This window comes from Crocuta crocuta, unplaced genomic scaffold (assembly GCF_008692635.1).
Source record: "Crocuta crocuta isolate KB4526 unplaced genomic scaffold, BGI_CrCroc_1.0 scaffold290, whole genome shotgun sequence".
NCBI lineage: Eukaryota > Metazoa > Chordata > Mammalia > Carnivora > Hyaenidae > Crocuta > Crocuta crocuta.
In genome coordinates this window covers 6,063,287-6,080,584 of record NW_027527429.1, presented here as the reverse complement: position 1 = coordinate 6,080,584, position 17,298 = coordinate 6,063,287, and the positions used below count along the sequence as shown (strand labels likewise).

Genomic DNA, 17,298 nt, shown 5'->3' with positions numbered 1-17,298 from the left:
GAGGTCTGGGGCAGGGAGAGGTCTGGGGCAGCCTGAGGTCTGCAAGGTCATGTGTGAGAAAGACCATGGCCTGGGGCTCTGGCCTGCACACACGGGCTCTGTGATGGAGCCAGCTTATGAGGGGGTCGGCCTTATAAGGAGCACCTTTGGGACCGACAATTGAAAACAAGGAAGACATGATCAAGGAATTCCTGAGAAGGAGTTACCAGTGGATGAGTTTCATTCATTAAAATTTCTTCCTGGCAATATTGTGTTACGGTCAGGTTCTTTATTCTTTATAGCTATGATCTGAGTCTATCCCAGGAGGGCTGAAGCTCTGGCCACCGTATCTTTATTGCTTGGCACATTCACAGGAATTGAAATCTGTGCTGTGAACCCTAGTTAATTGGGGATCAAGAGGGCTGTGAGTAGCTCTTCCCTCATATTTAGAGAGTAATGAACACACATTTCATGTTCTAAATACAAGGTAGACGTATGAGATTTTGTATCAAGTGTGGGATTTTGAAAATAGCATTTCTAGTGAGTTGAAAACCTCAAGCAATGAGTGATGTCTGCCTAGAAGCTTTGGGCCAGATGTTCAGAAATTCCAATTTTATCTATACCTTCTCCCACCTGGGACTCCTTAGGCGTTTAGGCAGAGTTTTAGAATCACTCTGGTTCTTTTTATTTTTCTTTAAATGATACTACATTTGCACCTGTATTTTTGAGGGATATAAGGGACAGAGGAGAGTGGGGAGCCATTTTGGAGAATCTTCCAGGAGGCAGCATGGTGGGGTGGCTGGAGGATGGGCTCTCTACGTAGAGTAGACTTTTTCTAGTTACATAGCCTTGAGTGAGTTCTCTTTGAATTTTTATAATAATAACCTTGTATTATCATGGGACAGGGTGATTGTGCAAAGTGAATGGTAGCTTTTATTGTTATTTTTGGACATGCAGCCAGTGATGGCAAAATCATCTCACATCAAATGCCAACTTCAGGGGTGAGTGTGGCCTGGGGTAGGATTCTGAGGACAGTGGCAGGCTGTGTGGGAAAGATCGCAGCATGTGTCTCTTAGCCATCTTTGTCCTGGGCATCAGCCTCGTGTTGGATAATCACCACTGTCATGGTGGATGTATTTTATATATGAATTCATAAAATCAGAAGAGCAAACCCGTAACATAGGTACTTTATGTACCAACTACCAATCCCACTGGATTGGAACAAAAACAACAAAAGACTTCAGTATTTCCCTGGTGGCAGTTTATAAGGCCCATCCTCTATCAAAAAGTAAAATGTGAAATGAATATGTAAAGATTAAACAGAGAATTCCAATCACTTGGGAATCAAGAAACAAACTAGCAACACCTTGCTAAATAACCATCGGGTCAAAAATGAGCTTTCAAAAATACAATCACAGGCCACTTAGAAAGCAATGGAAATGAAAACACTATATGTTAGGACTAACAATATATGGTCAAAGCTGCCCTCAGAGTGAAATTCATAGTCCTATACCTTTATTAGCAAAAATAAAGAAAATAATTCACTGATAATAATCTTCACAACAATGAAATTAACTTTACAAGGAATTAAGTGCTACTAATACCTTCTCATTACAGATGAGGAGATTAAGGCATAGAGAAAGTAAGAAACTTTTTTTTCCCCCACATGCCTAGTAAGTGGCAGAACCGTGATTCTGGCCATTTAACCACCATCGTGTTCAAATTAATAGGTTTGAAAAATGACACACTAACAAAATTTAAGAAGAGCAAGAGGAAAAAATATATTTGATCAGGACTAAATTAGAAAAGAAAAAAAAGGGAAAGAGTAGAAGTGTTCTTTATTCTCTGAAATCATTTTAACAATTTATTTTAAGGAATAAATAGGACTGAGAATTCAAACATGATAACAAATATTGAGAAAAATTGTGTGGATATGACTTACAATTGTATGCCAATAAATTTGAAAATCTCATGGGAATTCATATTTTTTTATAACTATAATTTTCTTTTCTTTAAAATTTTTAATGTTTTATTTATTTCTGAGAGAGAGAGATAAAGAGAGAGAGAGAGAGAGAGAGAGCATGAGCAGGGGAGGGTCAGAGAGAGAGGGAGACACAGAATCAGAAACAGGCTCCAGACTCTGAGCTATCTGTCAGCACAGAGCCCAATGTGGGACTCGAACCCACAAACCGTGAGATCATGACCCAAGTCAGACGCTTAACCGACTGAGCCACCCAGGTGCCCCAATAAAACTATAATGAAAGCCATTTCAACAAGAACTAGAAAATCTGACTAGATGAATTACCAATGAATGAGCTTAAAGGGAAATAAAAATCTTCAAAATTGCTCTGGGCAAGATGGTTTCACCCAGAAAAAAATTTAAAAATCTATTATTAGTTAATTTCAAAGATGTTTAAAGTCTCCAACACATACAGAAGCATGAGATCCTTGTACTTCACTGGAGAAAGGACAAATCAGTGCCCTTCCTGGAAAAACCATTTCAAAATATGTGTCAAGTTACATGAAAATGGTTCATACCATACCTATAAATATATCACTTGGAATTTAATATTTAGACAAACATATTAAAATATTTCTGACAATAGCAAGAATTGACATAAGCCTAAATGGCTAGGAATATCAATATTAGAGGGATCTTCTAGTAGATTACTTATAAACATGAAGGAAAATTGTGGAAAATAATATTTCCAAAGATTTTCTGATGGTATGGGAAATATTTGCAGTTTTACATAGAAAATTATGAAAGCTACATCAATTAATCTGTATGCCCAGGAAAGACGTAAGTGCCCTAAAATCTTGATGGTGACCATCACTGACTTGTGGAATGAAGCAGGATTTTAATTTTTCTTGTACTTTTCTGCGTTTTCCATGTTTCCTACAATGAGTATTATTATTTATTTATTTTTTAATTTATTTTAAATTTTTAAATGTTTCTTTATATTGGAGAGAGAGANTCATGACCTGAGCCAAAGTCGGACACTTAACTGACTGAGCCACCCAGGCACCCCTGTATTATTTTTAAATACTCAAATTATAGCACTAGTTTGTATTCCTTTTATGTGTTTGTTAATGATAATCTCTAGTGTGATTTACAGTAGTTTCATAGCCAACCCATGTGATCTTGTGGTTGACTTTTTTGTTTCTTTTCTGTCTTCCCCGAAAAAGAATGTTTGGTCTTTTGCATAAGTTGAACCCAATAGTTGTTTACGATAACTTTGCTGACCATATCTTCCCACGTGGTCTCTATTTGTGGCTTACAAACCCCACTCCTAGTAGATGGGCTATACAAGGATCAGACTTAGCTGATCTGCAATCACTGAAGTTTTATCTATTTTGAGAATCTCTTTTAGGCTTCTTCTCCTCTTCCACCAGCTGTTTTTTTCCTAGAGTCAGTGCGACACTTACCGTAGTACTGTTGCAATCCACACGCATGAAAAAATTGCTCAGGCCTCTCCTTATTCTTGTTATTTAACCGTTAAAATCCCTTTGTCAAATTACAACCACAGAGATGAACCACGAGGCAAACAACACGGTAAAATTTCATACTCACTGAGTGGGAATCATGTTAAAACCTATAATCTGATGCAGGAAAATTGAAATTTTTATAATATCAAGTCTCCTTCCAGTGATTGGGCATCTCTCAGTTTCTGCAAGTCTTTGTCTTTGAGGAAAGTTTTACAGCTTTCCTCATGAGGACCTACATACTTCTTATTAATGTTATTTCTAGCGATTATCTATTTTTGTTATTGTTGTGAATGGGGTCTTTATTCAATGTAATTTTGGAAACAGTGTTTATATAAAAAGAGGTTTATTTGTTGTTTTGAAACAAATGTTTTATGAACTCTTTTTTTGTTCTAATAGGTTTTTCGTAGATTCTCCTAGTGTTCTACGTTTGCAACTATATTACTGATAAATAGTGTTACTTTTAAATATAACTCTTCCATTTAATTATATCTTGCATTATTTGCTTGTCCCGATGCCTGGGCTAAAATGTTCAGTGTAATGTTCAATACCAGTGATGATAGCAAGTATCCCAACAGGCATTCAGAATACCTGGTATCATAGTGGTGAGAACAAGGCTAGTATTTTCACCAGTAAATAGGATTTTGTGAAAGCTTCAATATACATATATTTTAAGAAAGTATCATAAGGCATTATCCTTTTATTTCCAGTTTATAGTTTTTTAAATCGAGAGTGAATGTTGAGTACAACATGTCTTTTTCCATCTGTTGGGTTGGAATTTTTCCCTTGAAGCCATAATCTAATGGACTGGGTCCTGGAAACAGTGCTAACTGTTCCTTAATAATCCTTAATTAGCCAATGATTTGTTAGGAGTTCAGTATCCTTATTCATTAGAGGGTGTGGTCTTTGGCTTTTCCTTGTGTGATTCTTGTCTTGTTGAGGTTTTGGAATTAGTGTTGCGTTCTGGAAGAGTATCGTGGAATAGGAATGATTTGTTCCGGGAAAGTCTGTAGGCCTCCCCAGTCAAGTGCCCAGAGCCCTGTCTTGCAAATATCTCATTTGTCATTTCCAGGACTCTGCTGATTGGAGCTCCTGACTGGGCCAGGACCACTTTTAGAAGAGAACTGTAATATTTGCAATTTTGTTTTCAGTCTTCCTTTGTTCTGACTGAATATATATGGGTTTACTAGTCAGTAACCTTCCTCTCCCCATTGAATCATCAATTTCACTTATATTCTTGGAGTTCAGATTGAACATCATTTTTTTTTTAAGAGAGAGAATGAGAGAGTGAGAGAGAGGGCACGTGTGTGAATAGATGGGGGACAGAGAGAGAGGAAGAGAGAGAATCTTAAGCAGGCTCCATACTAGCCCGGAGCTTGATGCAGAACTCAGTCTCACAACCGTAAGGTCATGACCTGAGCCGAAATCAAGAATCGGACGCTTAACTGACTGAGCCACCCAGGTGCCCTGAGATTGAACATCTTTTAATGCAACCCTAATACTTTAAGAACTAAACACCTTTGAATGGAACATGAGGGTCAGGAATTCCTTTCTTCATTCTCCCTTGGTAGTCATTTATTCTATGGAATTAAGCGTTAGGACTAAATATCTCTTTAATTGCATCATTTTGTGGCCCTGTAACTATGGGCTTCTAAAGAGCCAACACTCCATCTTGTTCATTTTCTACTCTATAGACCCTGACCAAGTCCTTGGCGTATGATAGATTCCAGACATATATGTATGTGTGTGTATTGATGCCTACCTCTATCTGTATACACACACACACACACACACACACACAAGCAGTATATGTATCTGTGTATGTGTACACATATACACACACTCACATTTCCATGTGTGCATCTGGATACAAACACATACACACATAAGCACACACACACTTCCTGGAATGCTATCAGTTTCAGTGAGTTTATACAAATGAGCACAGGTTAATGGAACAAGAACTGGGTTGGGAATTTGATCCTTACACCGTCCCTGGCCATTTATGTGACAACGAGCAAGTGACCCAACCATTTTGAACTCTCATTTCTGCATATTTAAAATAAAGCCCTGTTCTCTAAGGTCTCTAAGACCCTTCTGAATTTAGGACTCTGGCGGGGAGGCATCAGTATAGTTGAACCTGAAGGGTTAGCCTTAATATTGACATATAAAAATGTTACCATGCTTCCTGGCCAACAAATCTCAAAGAGAAGTTTCTCTGCACTTTTCAGGAATACTTTTCAGCTCAGTACATAATGGATGACTTCAAAAGAGACCCTCTGTATATCCTGGACAACAATCACACCCATCTGCTGCTTGTGGACAATGGCTGCCACGGACATCCTACAGTTGAAGCAAAACTGCGGAATCAGCTGGAGAAACACATCTCTGAGCGCACTATTCAAGGTCAGGATTTAGGAAGTGGGCCTTATACATAGTGTCAAGGGCAGAGCAGTGACACCACCACCAGCAGCTGCCAGTCATTGAGCAAGGATGGTGAACCCACGCAATTAGGTGCCGTGTTGCCAAAGAGGGACTGTTCTTGTCTCTCTTTGACAGACTGGGAGTGTTTCTGCCAAGGTGCCTGGACCTGTACCTTCCATGTGCTGGAGGGATGATAAATGCTGCCTTGTCCCACTCTGGTTTGTCAGCATAGAAAACCTGCTATCTCTTCTTCTGCTAGACCATGTCGAAGAACAAATAAAATCCATAATGGCAAATGTGGGCTTACGAAGCAATGCAGTTAGCTGGGGGTAAAAATGATACAAACCAATCCATTGGCTTAACAGTTAGGTGGGTTACTTGTTTGAATCTTGGCTACTTGTATATAAAAGAACCGCCTAAAACATGGGTTTCAGGGGGACAGTGCAACAATGGAGTGAAAGCCTTTATTTGCCACGTAAAGTGACAAATTCTCAGTCTTACTGCTGCTGAGAGGCTGGTGTTGAGATGTGTCCTGTTACAGAACCAGAGTACGTCATGACGTAGTCACAGAGTCGGTAACAGGGACACATTGGAGATGTTCTCAACCCTCTTCCTTTTTCAGTGGGACACACACGAAGGCAGGCATTTGTATATGTAATACTCTTTCTTGAGAGAACATAAGTCATGCAAATTTTTCACCCCTTCAAGAAAGCACAGGATTATGCAAATTAGTGAGAGTGTTATTATTATAAGGATAAACTCGAACCTGGCAAAAGTAAATCATTCACAGACTCTAGCCTTTTAACAATCAGTAACCGTTCGCAATATGACCCGTGTCATGCTGTTGCTGGTTTGGGGGACAGAGACACATCCGTCATGTTCAATGGGTAGGTAGTCAAGTCTGAGATCTGCGGCCATCACCTTACACCCTGGGCTCATGGAGCAGAAGCCCCTGGTCCACCTCTTCTTGCAGTAGATGAGTATTTCTAATGGGCGTGTTTTATGTTTTATGCCTTACAGATTCCAACTATGGTGGCAAGATCCCCATTGTGTGTTTTGCCCAAGGAGGTGGCAAAGAGACTTTGAAGGTGAGTCTTGGTTTGGTTTTCTAGAAGACGATCAACAAGCTAACCCAGCAAATTTGCATTTTCAGGGCTTTGGAGCTTGTGTGATCTAACTTAATTTCTTTTACCACAGCACAAAGGTAGTATTTTCTTCACCACACAGTGCTCCCTAACATTCCAGAGGAGGCTTTGGAAGAGCATGAATAGCCTGGCTTTGGCCATCAGCCCACCAAGGAGAAGGGTTGACATTAACTCCTAAGACTTGCAGCTCATAAGCAGCATGTATACTGGAAAACCAAGGTTACTCCTTCTGCGTGGAGACGGGGTATGGTCATAAACCCACAGGTTGTCCCCAAATCAGTGTTCCCAGACCCCCAAAAGCCCGTCCACATGCTTCCTGGGGCTGCAAAGCCTCCTCCCACAGGAAGGAACCCTGAGCCCTAAGTGACTCTGAGATCATGGAAACTTCCTGAACAATTCTGCACTTGCCATGTTGAGCAGTCAAGCAAGAATTCTGCTTCCCACCCCATCTGTGCAGACTTTGATCTTACTGAGCGCATCTTGCCTGCAGCCAGGCTTCTGCTTGACCTTTTAGAGTGCATCAGTGTGATTGCATTTTTGTTGGTGTCCGGAGGCATAAACATCATGTTGAAGATCTCATAGTTTTAGGAATAGGATTCCCCAAGAAAGTGATTTTTAACTCCTCCTTTTAATTAATATCCACATTGATTTGCCTGGCCCCTCATTTTCCAAACTATCCTGTGTAGATACTATGATTCTATCCACCCCCTCCCTCCCAGAGCCTCCTCCTGGAGTTATAAGTAATTCCTGGCCAAGTTATTTGGAGTCATAATCTAGCACTTTGTTTATAGAACAATGGCCTTTTCACTCATTCATTCATTCATTTATGTGTATTTGTTGAGCAGCCGCTGTAAGATCTGCTACTTGGTAAGTGGAAGTTTCTCAGGGAAAGACTTTTCAGGGAAACATAAAAGATTGATATTCAAGATGACACTGTCAGTAGATGAATGCTTGAAGAGCAAAAGAGGAAGAGATAGAGAGAAGTAATTGAACGATGGTTATGTTTGTTACCTGTCTCTCAAAGTTTAGATTTGGAATTCTGATTTCCAGAGAGCTACTGCTGTTCTGTCTCATTTTCCCCAAGTGCCTGTGCAGCCAGGAATGGTGCCAGGAAGAGGGGACAGGAGAGCGGAGGGACAGCTCCCTGTCTGATCACCGCACTCCGGCCCCAGCATGTGGATACCCACCCAAGGGCAGGCAGTGGGGTGCAGAGCTGGGAACACCCCGGTGCCTGCCCGAATTAGGCACCACACACCCCATGGATGATGTGTTCTCCGTGAAGGCATTCAGTCTCCCCTAAAGGCTGGGGATTCAAAGTTTCTTTTGGGCATACAGATCACTTTATCTTGCTATCAAGTGACTTAAAACTCTTAAGAATGATTCCCTTCTGCTGGCCTCTGTGGTTTTTAGAAAGGAAATAAAAGTGTGTTGTGCTCTGGAAGAGTATAAATGGAATAGGAATGATTCCATTATGTAGGAAACAAATTTAATTTTATTCTCATTTCGTAAAAGGGGCAGGGAAAATTGTTTGGGAATTATAAGGGAAATAGGTGTCAACATAATATAAAACAGGCGGCTGCTGCTTTGAGGTTATTTATTTATGTTTTTTTTTACAAATAGTTTATTGTCAAATTAGTTTCCACATAACACTCAGTGCTCATCCCCACAAGTACCCTCCTCCATGCCCATCCCTCCCCCCCCATCTATCTGTCCTCAGTTTTTGTCAGCATTCAGGAGTCTCTCATGGTTTGCCTCTCTCCCTTTCCCCCACCATTTCCCCCCTTCTTCTCCCCCTTGTTCCTCCTAATCCTCCTATACGTGCAAACATATGATATTTGTCCTTCTCTGCCTGACTTATTTCACTCAGCATAACGCCCTCAAGGTCCATCCATGTTGCTACACATGGCCAGATTTCATTCTTTCTCATTGCCATGTAGTATTCCATTCCATGTAGTAAACCATATCTTTTTGATCCATTCATCTGTTGATGGACACTTAGGTGCTTTGAGGGTATTTTATACCTTGTGAGTATTAATATTTTTAACCTATGTCACATACACTGCCAACGGTAATATTTGAATACGGTTTTAGAAGTTGTCATGCAAATCTACGATGTCAGTAGTTGAAGTGATTGATTTTGTGTATAGAGGTATTTTAACGCACTTATTATGGAGAATTTTGGCTTGTCACGCTTATTATGTCCTTGTTATGGGATTTGGTAGTAGCACACATTGCAAGACAACTGGCTTATGTTTCTCATTCATAAACAGTTGCAAACATTTGGTTTGCTTCTGGCTGAAATAACACCCCAAAGGAGGGGCACCTGGGGGGCTCAGTCAGTTAAGCGTCCGACTTTGGCTCAGGTCATGACCTAGTGGTTCATGGGTTCGAGCCCCGCGTCGTCGGGCTCTGTGCTGACAGCTCAGAGCCTGGAGCCTGCTTTGGATTCTGTGTCCCCCCCTCTCTCTATCCCTCCCCTACCTGTGCTCTGTCTCTCTCTGTCTCTCAAAAATAAATAAATATTAAAAAAAAACAAACAAACCAAAGGAAGACATGCAGAGATGTGTCAAGGTGTCTGGTTGACCATCTTGGTCCCAAGTGTGTTGTGTTGGCCATCAGTGTGTCTTCCTTCTGGTCGACTCTGTCTCCCCTCTCCCAGGCCATCAACACCTCCATCAAGAGTAAGATCCCCTGCGTAGTGGTGGAAGGCTCAGGGCAGATCGCGGACGTGATCGCGAGCCTGGTGGAGGTGGAGGACGTGCTGACCTCATCCGTGGTCAAGGAGAAGCTGGTACGCTTCTTGCCCCGCACGGTGTCCCGGCTGCCTGAAGAGGAGACTGAGAGTTGGATCAAATGGGTGAGCTGTAGGGGGACATCCGGGTGCCGCGGAGAAGGCAGCCAAGTTCATGGAGAAGGCAGCCAAGTTCATGGGGAGGGAGGAAGCCTTATGTGCCCCGCTCCACTAGATCTGTGGGTACTTTATCTATCCTCAATGACACTTAAGCCATACTCTGGCCCAACCCAGGTTTCTTGCTGGAAATTGAAGCTCACATAAGTTAAATGACTTGCCAAGTCTCTGAATCTGTAAGGGGTAGCATATGGGGTTCAAAGTCAGGTCTGTTTGCAAAGCTGGTAATCCTTTTACGCCCTGACTTCAACACATGTTTAGCTTCCGAACTTTGTGTGTATCAGTGGAGAGAAGGCAAGAAGTCGCAAGTAATGATGTTTCAGAAATTCAGATTCTAAACTGGATCTCCATCCCCCGGAGAAGTTGCTACTACAGAATAATTGCCTTTCTAAATTAACTGGCCTGCGATTCAGTTTAGAATCTTTCACCCTTCTATCATATCATGTAAGAAACGTGTACTTACCGGAATTTCTATTATACTGCTCATTGCTAAGCCCATAGAAGTATTTTAACATAATGTCATGCCTCTCACTTTTCCTTCTGTTTCATGCCTGTCATTGACTTGAACTGGCTTCCATTTTCCTAACTGCTCCAGACTAGCTTCCATTTTCCTGACTGCTCTGTTCACAAGAAAGCTTACGTTAATACTAGTGGGCACATTCACATCAGCTCATTCCAGAATGGCCTTCGATGTTTGGATAGTTTTAGAAGCACGGGATACCACTTGGGAATTTATCCATAAAGGAAAAAACAGGCTATAGACAATAAAAGAGTTATTTTAGGCATAGAGCCCTTTTTGTCATGAGAGTTCAAGGTTGGATTTAGTATAAAAAATATTCTTTAACTAGACTGGTTTCTCAACAGGAATGAGTTGTGAAAGCATCTCAAAATATCAAACACAGCAAACTGAAATTCTGGAGTAGTGCAGATAATCTTATTCATGGTGGCCTCTGTCATTATTTAAGGCAAGCCAAGACAAACAAGGCCTTGAAAATAATGAGAAAAATCAACCCAGGCTTTTAGGCTGCTTGGTACTCTGTGGTAAATTAACACACAGTGGGACCCTACTGGTCTTATTTAATTTCAGAGAAGGGGGCAGTTAGCTGAAATAATCAGGAAGCAAGTCCTTTCTAGATTTTGCCTTATTACCTGAAATTCAGAACTTAAAAATGAGATGTATCTTCTTTCCGAGTCAGTGTTGGCGTTGAATGGTGTCTTGACCCACAAATTGTTATATGATATTCCTACTTGAATTATTGCTTTTTCCAGATTTTATTAAAAAGGTAAAGCTTGTGGTTTTATATAAAAGTTCATGCTGGGATTCTCCTGAATCTTGGCTAGGTCCAATTGAGAGACAAACACAAGAATCAGGCGAATAGACATCAAATTGTATCAGCTTCGTTGATGATGAAGGCGAAGTTGACAGATGTGACTTAGGGGTGCAGTCATAATGGGCTTCCTTGTGCTGAACCCCAGAATGAGACAGATGAGCCCACCTAGACAGAGGCGGCCCCAGATCACTGCTGCCGCCCCAAGGCTAGGTGTGTGGCTGACGGCAGAACAGAGCAGGAACTCTCTGCCGGAAGCAGACCCCAGTGGAGATGCAGGAAAGGGCTGGGCAGGCAAAGTGAAAGTCACCAATCAGTTATGTCACTCTCTCAACCTGAGTAGGAGTAAGCAAAGGGCTCGAGGGTGTCACAGGGTCTAATTTGGGTAGAGCTTGCTCTGCATGGAAATACATGGGTAAGGAAGAGGAGTCCTCCCTCCCCCAGTGGTTGCACATTTTTGATTGTCCACATATTGAGGCTGAAATGGTCTGAGTCAATTCCAAACGTACCAACAGAGCAATCCCAGAGTATGCATACCAGTGGCGACATTGTATGTTGAGCACTGTACTCAAGGTGCTCTCCTCTGGTGGAAGGAAGGAATTCAGTGGTTGGTTGGGTCAAGGATACCCACAGAGGAAGGAGCAGACAGCTCTTAGCTTACCCACCAACGATGGCCCTGGGTTCTCTCCTGTGACTTTCCTTTTACTCCTCATCTAAGTTTTCTTGTAGAATCTGAGCCACGTCTCGGCCAAAGAACGGAGGCCATCTAACGGGCCCTACACCCTTGGCAAGGGATTCTGATTTCCGCTTTAAGAAAATCTGTTCCAGGAAATTTGAAACAGGCTAAAAATCAGACATAGTTCACTCATCCTTTCTGGGATTCATACCTCATCCATATTCATATCTAATATGCTAATGATCTATCATGGTTGTAATCGTGTCAGAAGACATCTATCAATAACAAATATTATTTTGGCACTTTATGCACTTCTGTGAAGTTTTGCAATTGGTACAGATTTCCCAAAAAACCATGTTCAAGAATGGAATTATCAATTAATGAATGTATGCATCCAGTCAGATATTAATTGAGCAACCACCCCTCCCAGGCTAATTCGGGGGGACCTCACTGATCTTGTGGATGACCAACCCCCAGATCTGGACTCATGGTTTCCTGACCTTTCCTGGAGACTCAGCGTACTTCTCAGCGATCATGCTTTCTTTCTCCACTAGTTCAACTGGAGTTATTCCCCTGTGCACACCCCTTGCCTTCTCAAGAAGTTGACTCTCCATAGTATCCCAGTCTACCAGGCGGGCTCGATATCATTCCTTCATGTATTGCAAGCTCATCTACTCATTTATGCAGTTGATATTTATTGAGTATATACTATATGCCAAGTTCAGGAATAGGCACTTCAGGAAGCACAGGATACATGACAGGAAGAGTCCTTGTCTGCATGGAGAAAACAGAAATTGGAAAAAAGTTTAGTTGAGTTCTACAGTGTATATAAGACTGTATAATGCTGAACTGAAATGGGTGTTCTTGAGAAAGGTTACATGGGTTTGTAAGGGCATGAGCCAAGGAAGCCTGGCCTGGCATGGAAGGGGAAGGCTTCTCAGAGGAGGTGATGTGGGAGCTGTGATCTGAAGGGTAGGTAGTTAGTGGGGTGAGGACTGGGATTGTAATGGCCGGAACAGCATGTGCAAAGGTCCTGAGGTGCAATGCAAGCATGGCCTACCTGCTGACCTGTAATATGGTAGCAAGGGTGAAAGCTGGAAAGCTTACCAGGGACCAAGCCAGGCAGCTGCTTGAACACTGTTTCAAAGTTTGGGTCCTGTCCAAGTGGAATGGGAAGTCCCTGAAAGGTTAAAGCAGCGGGAGAATTGTGATAGGTAGTATTTAGGAAAGCGCACCTTGGATGCAGTGGGGGGACAGGACTGGAGGAGGCAGGAGGGAGGTGTCGGGGAGGGAGACCAGTTAGAATTCCCTGCAGCTGTCCCTGGGCCCCATCAGTTTTCCCTGTCTCCATATTCATGTCCTTCTGCCTTTTCGTTTTGGAGGAAGAGATGTCTCACTCCCACCTGTACCCCCAAAATCATGGGACCTGGGCCCCTTCCACCTGTTATTTCTAGTTGGACCCTTTCCTTCTGCCTGAGCCAAGGCTGTCTGCGTGGTGAGAGGGCCCTTCCCTCCACCTCCCCCCTCCCAGTGTGTCCGTCAGGCTGCCCACCCTGGGCAGGTGTCCAGGCAGGTGTCCTATACGTCCTGGTCACCCCTGGGTGCTGCATCCTCGGAAGCCCCAGCCTTCCCTGGAGACCATAGGCTGAATGGTCACCTCCTAACGTCCAACTGCCTGCCACCCAGCTTTCATCCTCCCAGCCTGGCCTGCGGCCTCCTTCGCCAGTCCAGGCAGGACTCTGCAGCTCCAGACCCTTGTTTCCAAACGTTGCTGGGCCCCCATCCCCAACCCGGAGCCCCGGAAACCCAGCTCGCTTCCTCCGTTAGCGGAGCTCTGCCTCCTCACGCTCCGGCCAAGCTCGTCAATGCCGGAAGCCTTGGGATCGGGTTTTAAATAAAACATTACAGAAAAATCACAAAGGTTAACAGCAAATTCCTCATCCGGTTAGCTTCCCATGGCTCAAGCCCTTATGATCGCACTTGGTTTCTGTGGCTTAAAAACTTTTTTTTAGGTTTATTTATTTACTTATTATTTATTTATTTATTTATAGTGAGCAGGGGAGGGGCAGAGAGAGAGAGAGAGAGAGAGAGAATCCCAAGCAGGCTTCACGCTGTCAGCACAGAGCCCGACACTGGGCTCAAACTCATGAACCATGAGATCATGACCTGAGCTGACATCAAGAGTCGGACACTTAACCGACTGAGCCACCCAGGTGCCCTGTGCTCTGTGGCTTTCTGCTGCTCCTTCCTCATTTATTTGCTCATTAGACAATTGAGTGCCTACCACGTGCCAGGATGGTGACATGTAAACGCACATATGCACGCGCATGCACACACACACACTCATGNTGGGCTCAAACTCATGAACCATGAGATCATGACCTGAGCTGACATCAAGAGTCGGACACTTAACCGACTGAGCCACCCAGGTGCCCTGTGCTCTGTGGCTTTCTGCTGCTCCTTCCTCATTTATTTGCTCATTCAACAATTGAGTGCCTACCACGTGCCAGGATGGTGACATGTAAACGTACATATGCACGCGCATGCACANGAGAGAGAGAGAGAGAGACAGTGTGAGCAGGGGAGGGTCAGAGAGAGAGGGAGACACAGAATCTGAAGCAGGTTCCAGGCTCAGAGCCGTCAGCACAGAGCCTGACGTGAGGCTTGAACCCATGAACCGTGAGATCATGGCCTGAGCTGAAGTCGGACGCTTACCCGACTGAGCCCCCCAGGCGCCCCTGTATGGCCAGTTCTGACTCTCTTCTTGCTGGTGCGTTGATTTCTTCTCCTGCCGTCCTCCAGCCTTCAGCACCAATGAACAAGACAAGGATAACTGGAATGGGCAGCTGAAGCTCCTTCTGGAATGGAACCAGCTGGACCTAGCCAACGATGAGGTTTTCACCAATGACCGCCGATGGGAGGTAAAGAGAAGCCCTTCCGGGTTATCCCAGCGTCAGGTCTGGCCCACTTCTGACAAGGCCTTCAATACCAAATCTCGTAAAACATTATTGCGACGCGGTGCTAACCCTTGCTCCCCTCATCTGTAGTTTAGGACAATGCCATTGACTTAGGTGTGTTGTCGAGATAATAAAAATAGAAGCACTAATGTAGGAAAATATCAATCCGCTGCCGCCATTCAGAGCTTAACAGCCTCTCTGTGGTCACATCGCAAGATGCACTTCTCCAGTCAGGTGCCGACGGGGAGACGTGTGCAGACAGTAGGTGCAAGATGATTGAAAGGGGGTGTGTCAGAGGGAGCTCGACTAAAAATCGTGAAAGCAGTACTCATTTTGCACCGTGTCCCACCTGCCCAGCCCAGCTCTGATCAGAGGCTTGTCAGTGGCGAGATGCATGAGGGAAAAATAGAGCAGCTTCATCGAAGAGCCACAATGAAGGTCTTAAGGGTTAGAGGCTCTGGACTCCCAGCCTGATAAGCACCTTCAATATGGAGGTTGTATGTCTGATAAAAACTATATATTTTCCCCCAGGAGACTGATTTTTCTCACTTTTAATTTGATCAGAGTTGTAGGACCACATTAAAAGAATTTTTTTTAACATTTATTTTTGAGAGAGAGAGAGAGAGAGACAACAGGGAAGAGGCAGAGAGAGAGGGAAACAGAATCCAAAGCAGCTCCAGGCTCTGAGCTGTCAGCACAGAGCCCGACATGGGGCTTGAACCCACAAGTCTGAGATCATGGCCTGGGTGACGTCAGACACTTAACCACCTGAACCACCCAGGTGCCCCAGGACCACATTTTTTTTTTTTTTTTTTTTTTTTTTTTTTTTTCTTTTTTCTTGTTTTTATTCTTTTCTTCCCTTTTTTCCTTTTTTGTTTGTTTCATTTCTTCTCTTNCTTGTGTACAGCTCAAGTTAAATCAGCCTTAGGAGCTCTGTTTGGAGGATCCAAATCATTCTTAGGTCTGCAAGGCTGTGCTACTTTGCTTTATGCTTTTTTGGATTAATCTAAGTCATTAGTTAGTGGACAGTGAAAATTCATTTAATCGTATACGTGTACATGTAGACGGGAAGGTTCATGTATTTCTTAACGTTCATCACGCGCAGTCAGGCTCAGAAAACATTTTTAAGCCCGTTGTATAATCAAAGACAAAAGCTTGATCTAAAGTAATACGTTATCAATTTTAATAACATAATACAAACAAAGTAATGGCTTATGGAGTTTTAAATTATTCATTCCTTTAGCAAACATTATCTTGTGTTTGGTCTTCGGAGCATAATGAAGCCTATTGCACGCTGAGAGGCTTTAGTAAGTTGAGAGAAGGTAGAATTATAAGGAGATCTAGTTAATTGATTCATAAATTAATCCCTGTGTGTAAAATGTTCTATTTACGTAAGGCCAGACAGTGCAAATAAACCTAAACTTAGGCATATATCGGATGGTACGTCCAATTTTATTAACTCACTAAAGACAGTTGAGGGCTCAGGGCATAATGGTTAAGAGCATGGACCCTGGAGACAGCCCATCTGGGTGACTTACCCTCTGCAGGACACTGAACCTCTCTGTGCCTCAATTTCCCTGTAGGTGGTGTGTTGAAGTCAGCTGATGCTGGCTTGCAAGAAGTGACTGCTAAGGATTTAGAGATTTTGTGAGTCACTTTTAAACGTGGTCATTATTAAAAATTAAACTCAGAATTAAAATTTTTTGTATTAGAAACAAAGGCAATACGGGGCACCTGGGTGGCTCAGTGGGTTAAGCGTCCAATTTTGGCTCAGGTCACGATCTCATGGTTTGTGGGTTCAAGCCCTGCATCTGCACTGACAGCTCCGAGCCCGGAGCTGGCTTCAGATTCTGTGTCTCCCTCTCTCTCTGCCCCTTCCCTGCTTGTGCTCTGTCTCTCTCTCTCTCAAAATAAAAAAATAAAGACATTAAAAATTTTAAAAAGGTAATAAATAACACTGATCACTTGATAATTATTTTACTGCACGTGCTCTGGAAGTTGATCATGTCTACTGTCTCTTCGTGCTGGAAATACTACAGTGGTGTGCTTCTCGTCGTCTGCTCCAATGCTGGGTTCAGTGTGATCACACTGGTGCCTGATCTGGGCACAGTGGGAGCGTTTACACCATGGGAATTGGCAAGTACTGCAAATGAGCGCTTGTTACTTCCCCCGGGAGATCTGATTATTAGACATTTATCGGCACAGCACCCACTGCTCAACTGTCAACGGCGGTGATTATGATAGCCATATCTACCTCATCGTATGACAGTGAACTCAGATGATGTTTCTGAAGCACTTAGAACATCGGCACAGATTAAACATGACAGAAATATTTGTTTAGGGCGCCTGGGTGGCTCAGTTGGTTGAGTGTCCGACTTCGGCTCAGGTCATGATCTCA

The 17,298-nt window shown here is 43.1% G+C and overlaps 2 protein-coding genes across 2 annotated transcripts in view; both read left to right on the top strand.

The window, feature by feature from the left end:
* LOC144226950 (transient receptor potential cation channel subfamily M member 8-like) overlaps positions 1-292 on the top strand; it is a 16,921-nt gene extending 16,629 nt beyond the window's left edge. Inside the window, exon 6 of the mRNA XM_077758431.1 lies at positions 282-292. Within this exon, the coding sequence (XP_077614557.1) occupies positions 282-292 (11 nt within the window). The remainder of the gene's footprint in view (positions 1-281) is intronic.
* A 5,425-nt stretch (positions 293-5,717) lies between these two features.
* LOC144226937 (transient receptor potential cation channel subfamily M member 8) overlaps positions 5,718-17,298 on the top strand; it is a 58,944-nt gene continuing 47,363 nt past the window's right edge. Inside the window, exons 1-4 of the mRNA XM_077758427.1 lie at positions 5,718-5,868; positions 6,907-6,974; positions 9,691-9,895; positions 14,746-14,864. Coding sequence (XP_077614553.1) covers positions 5,718-5,868; positions 6,907-6,974; positions 9,691-9,895; positions 14,746-14,864 — 543 coding nt within the window. The remainder of the gene's footprint in view (positions 5,869-6,906; positions 6,975-9,690; positions 9,896-14,745; positions 14,865-17,298) is intronic.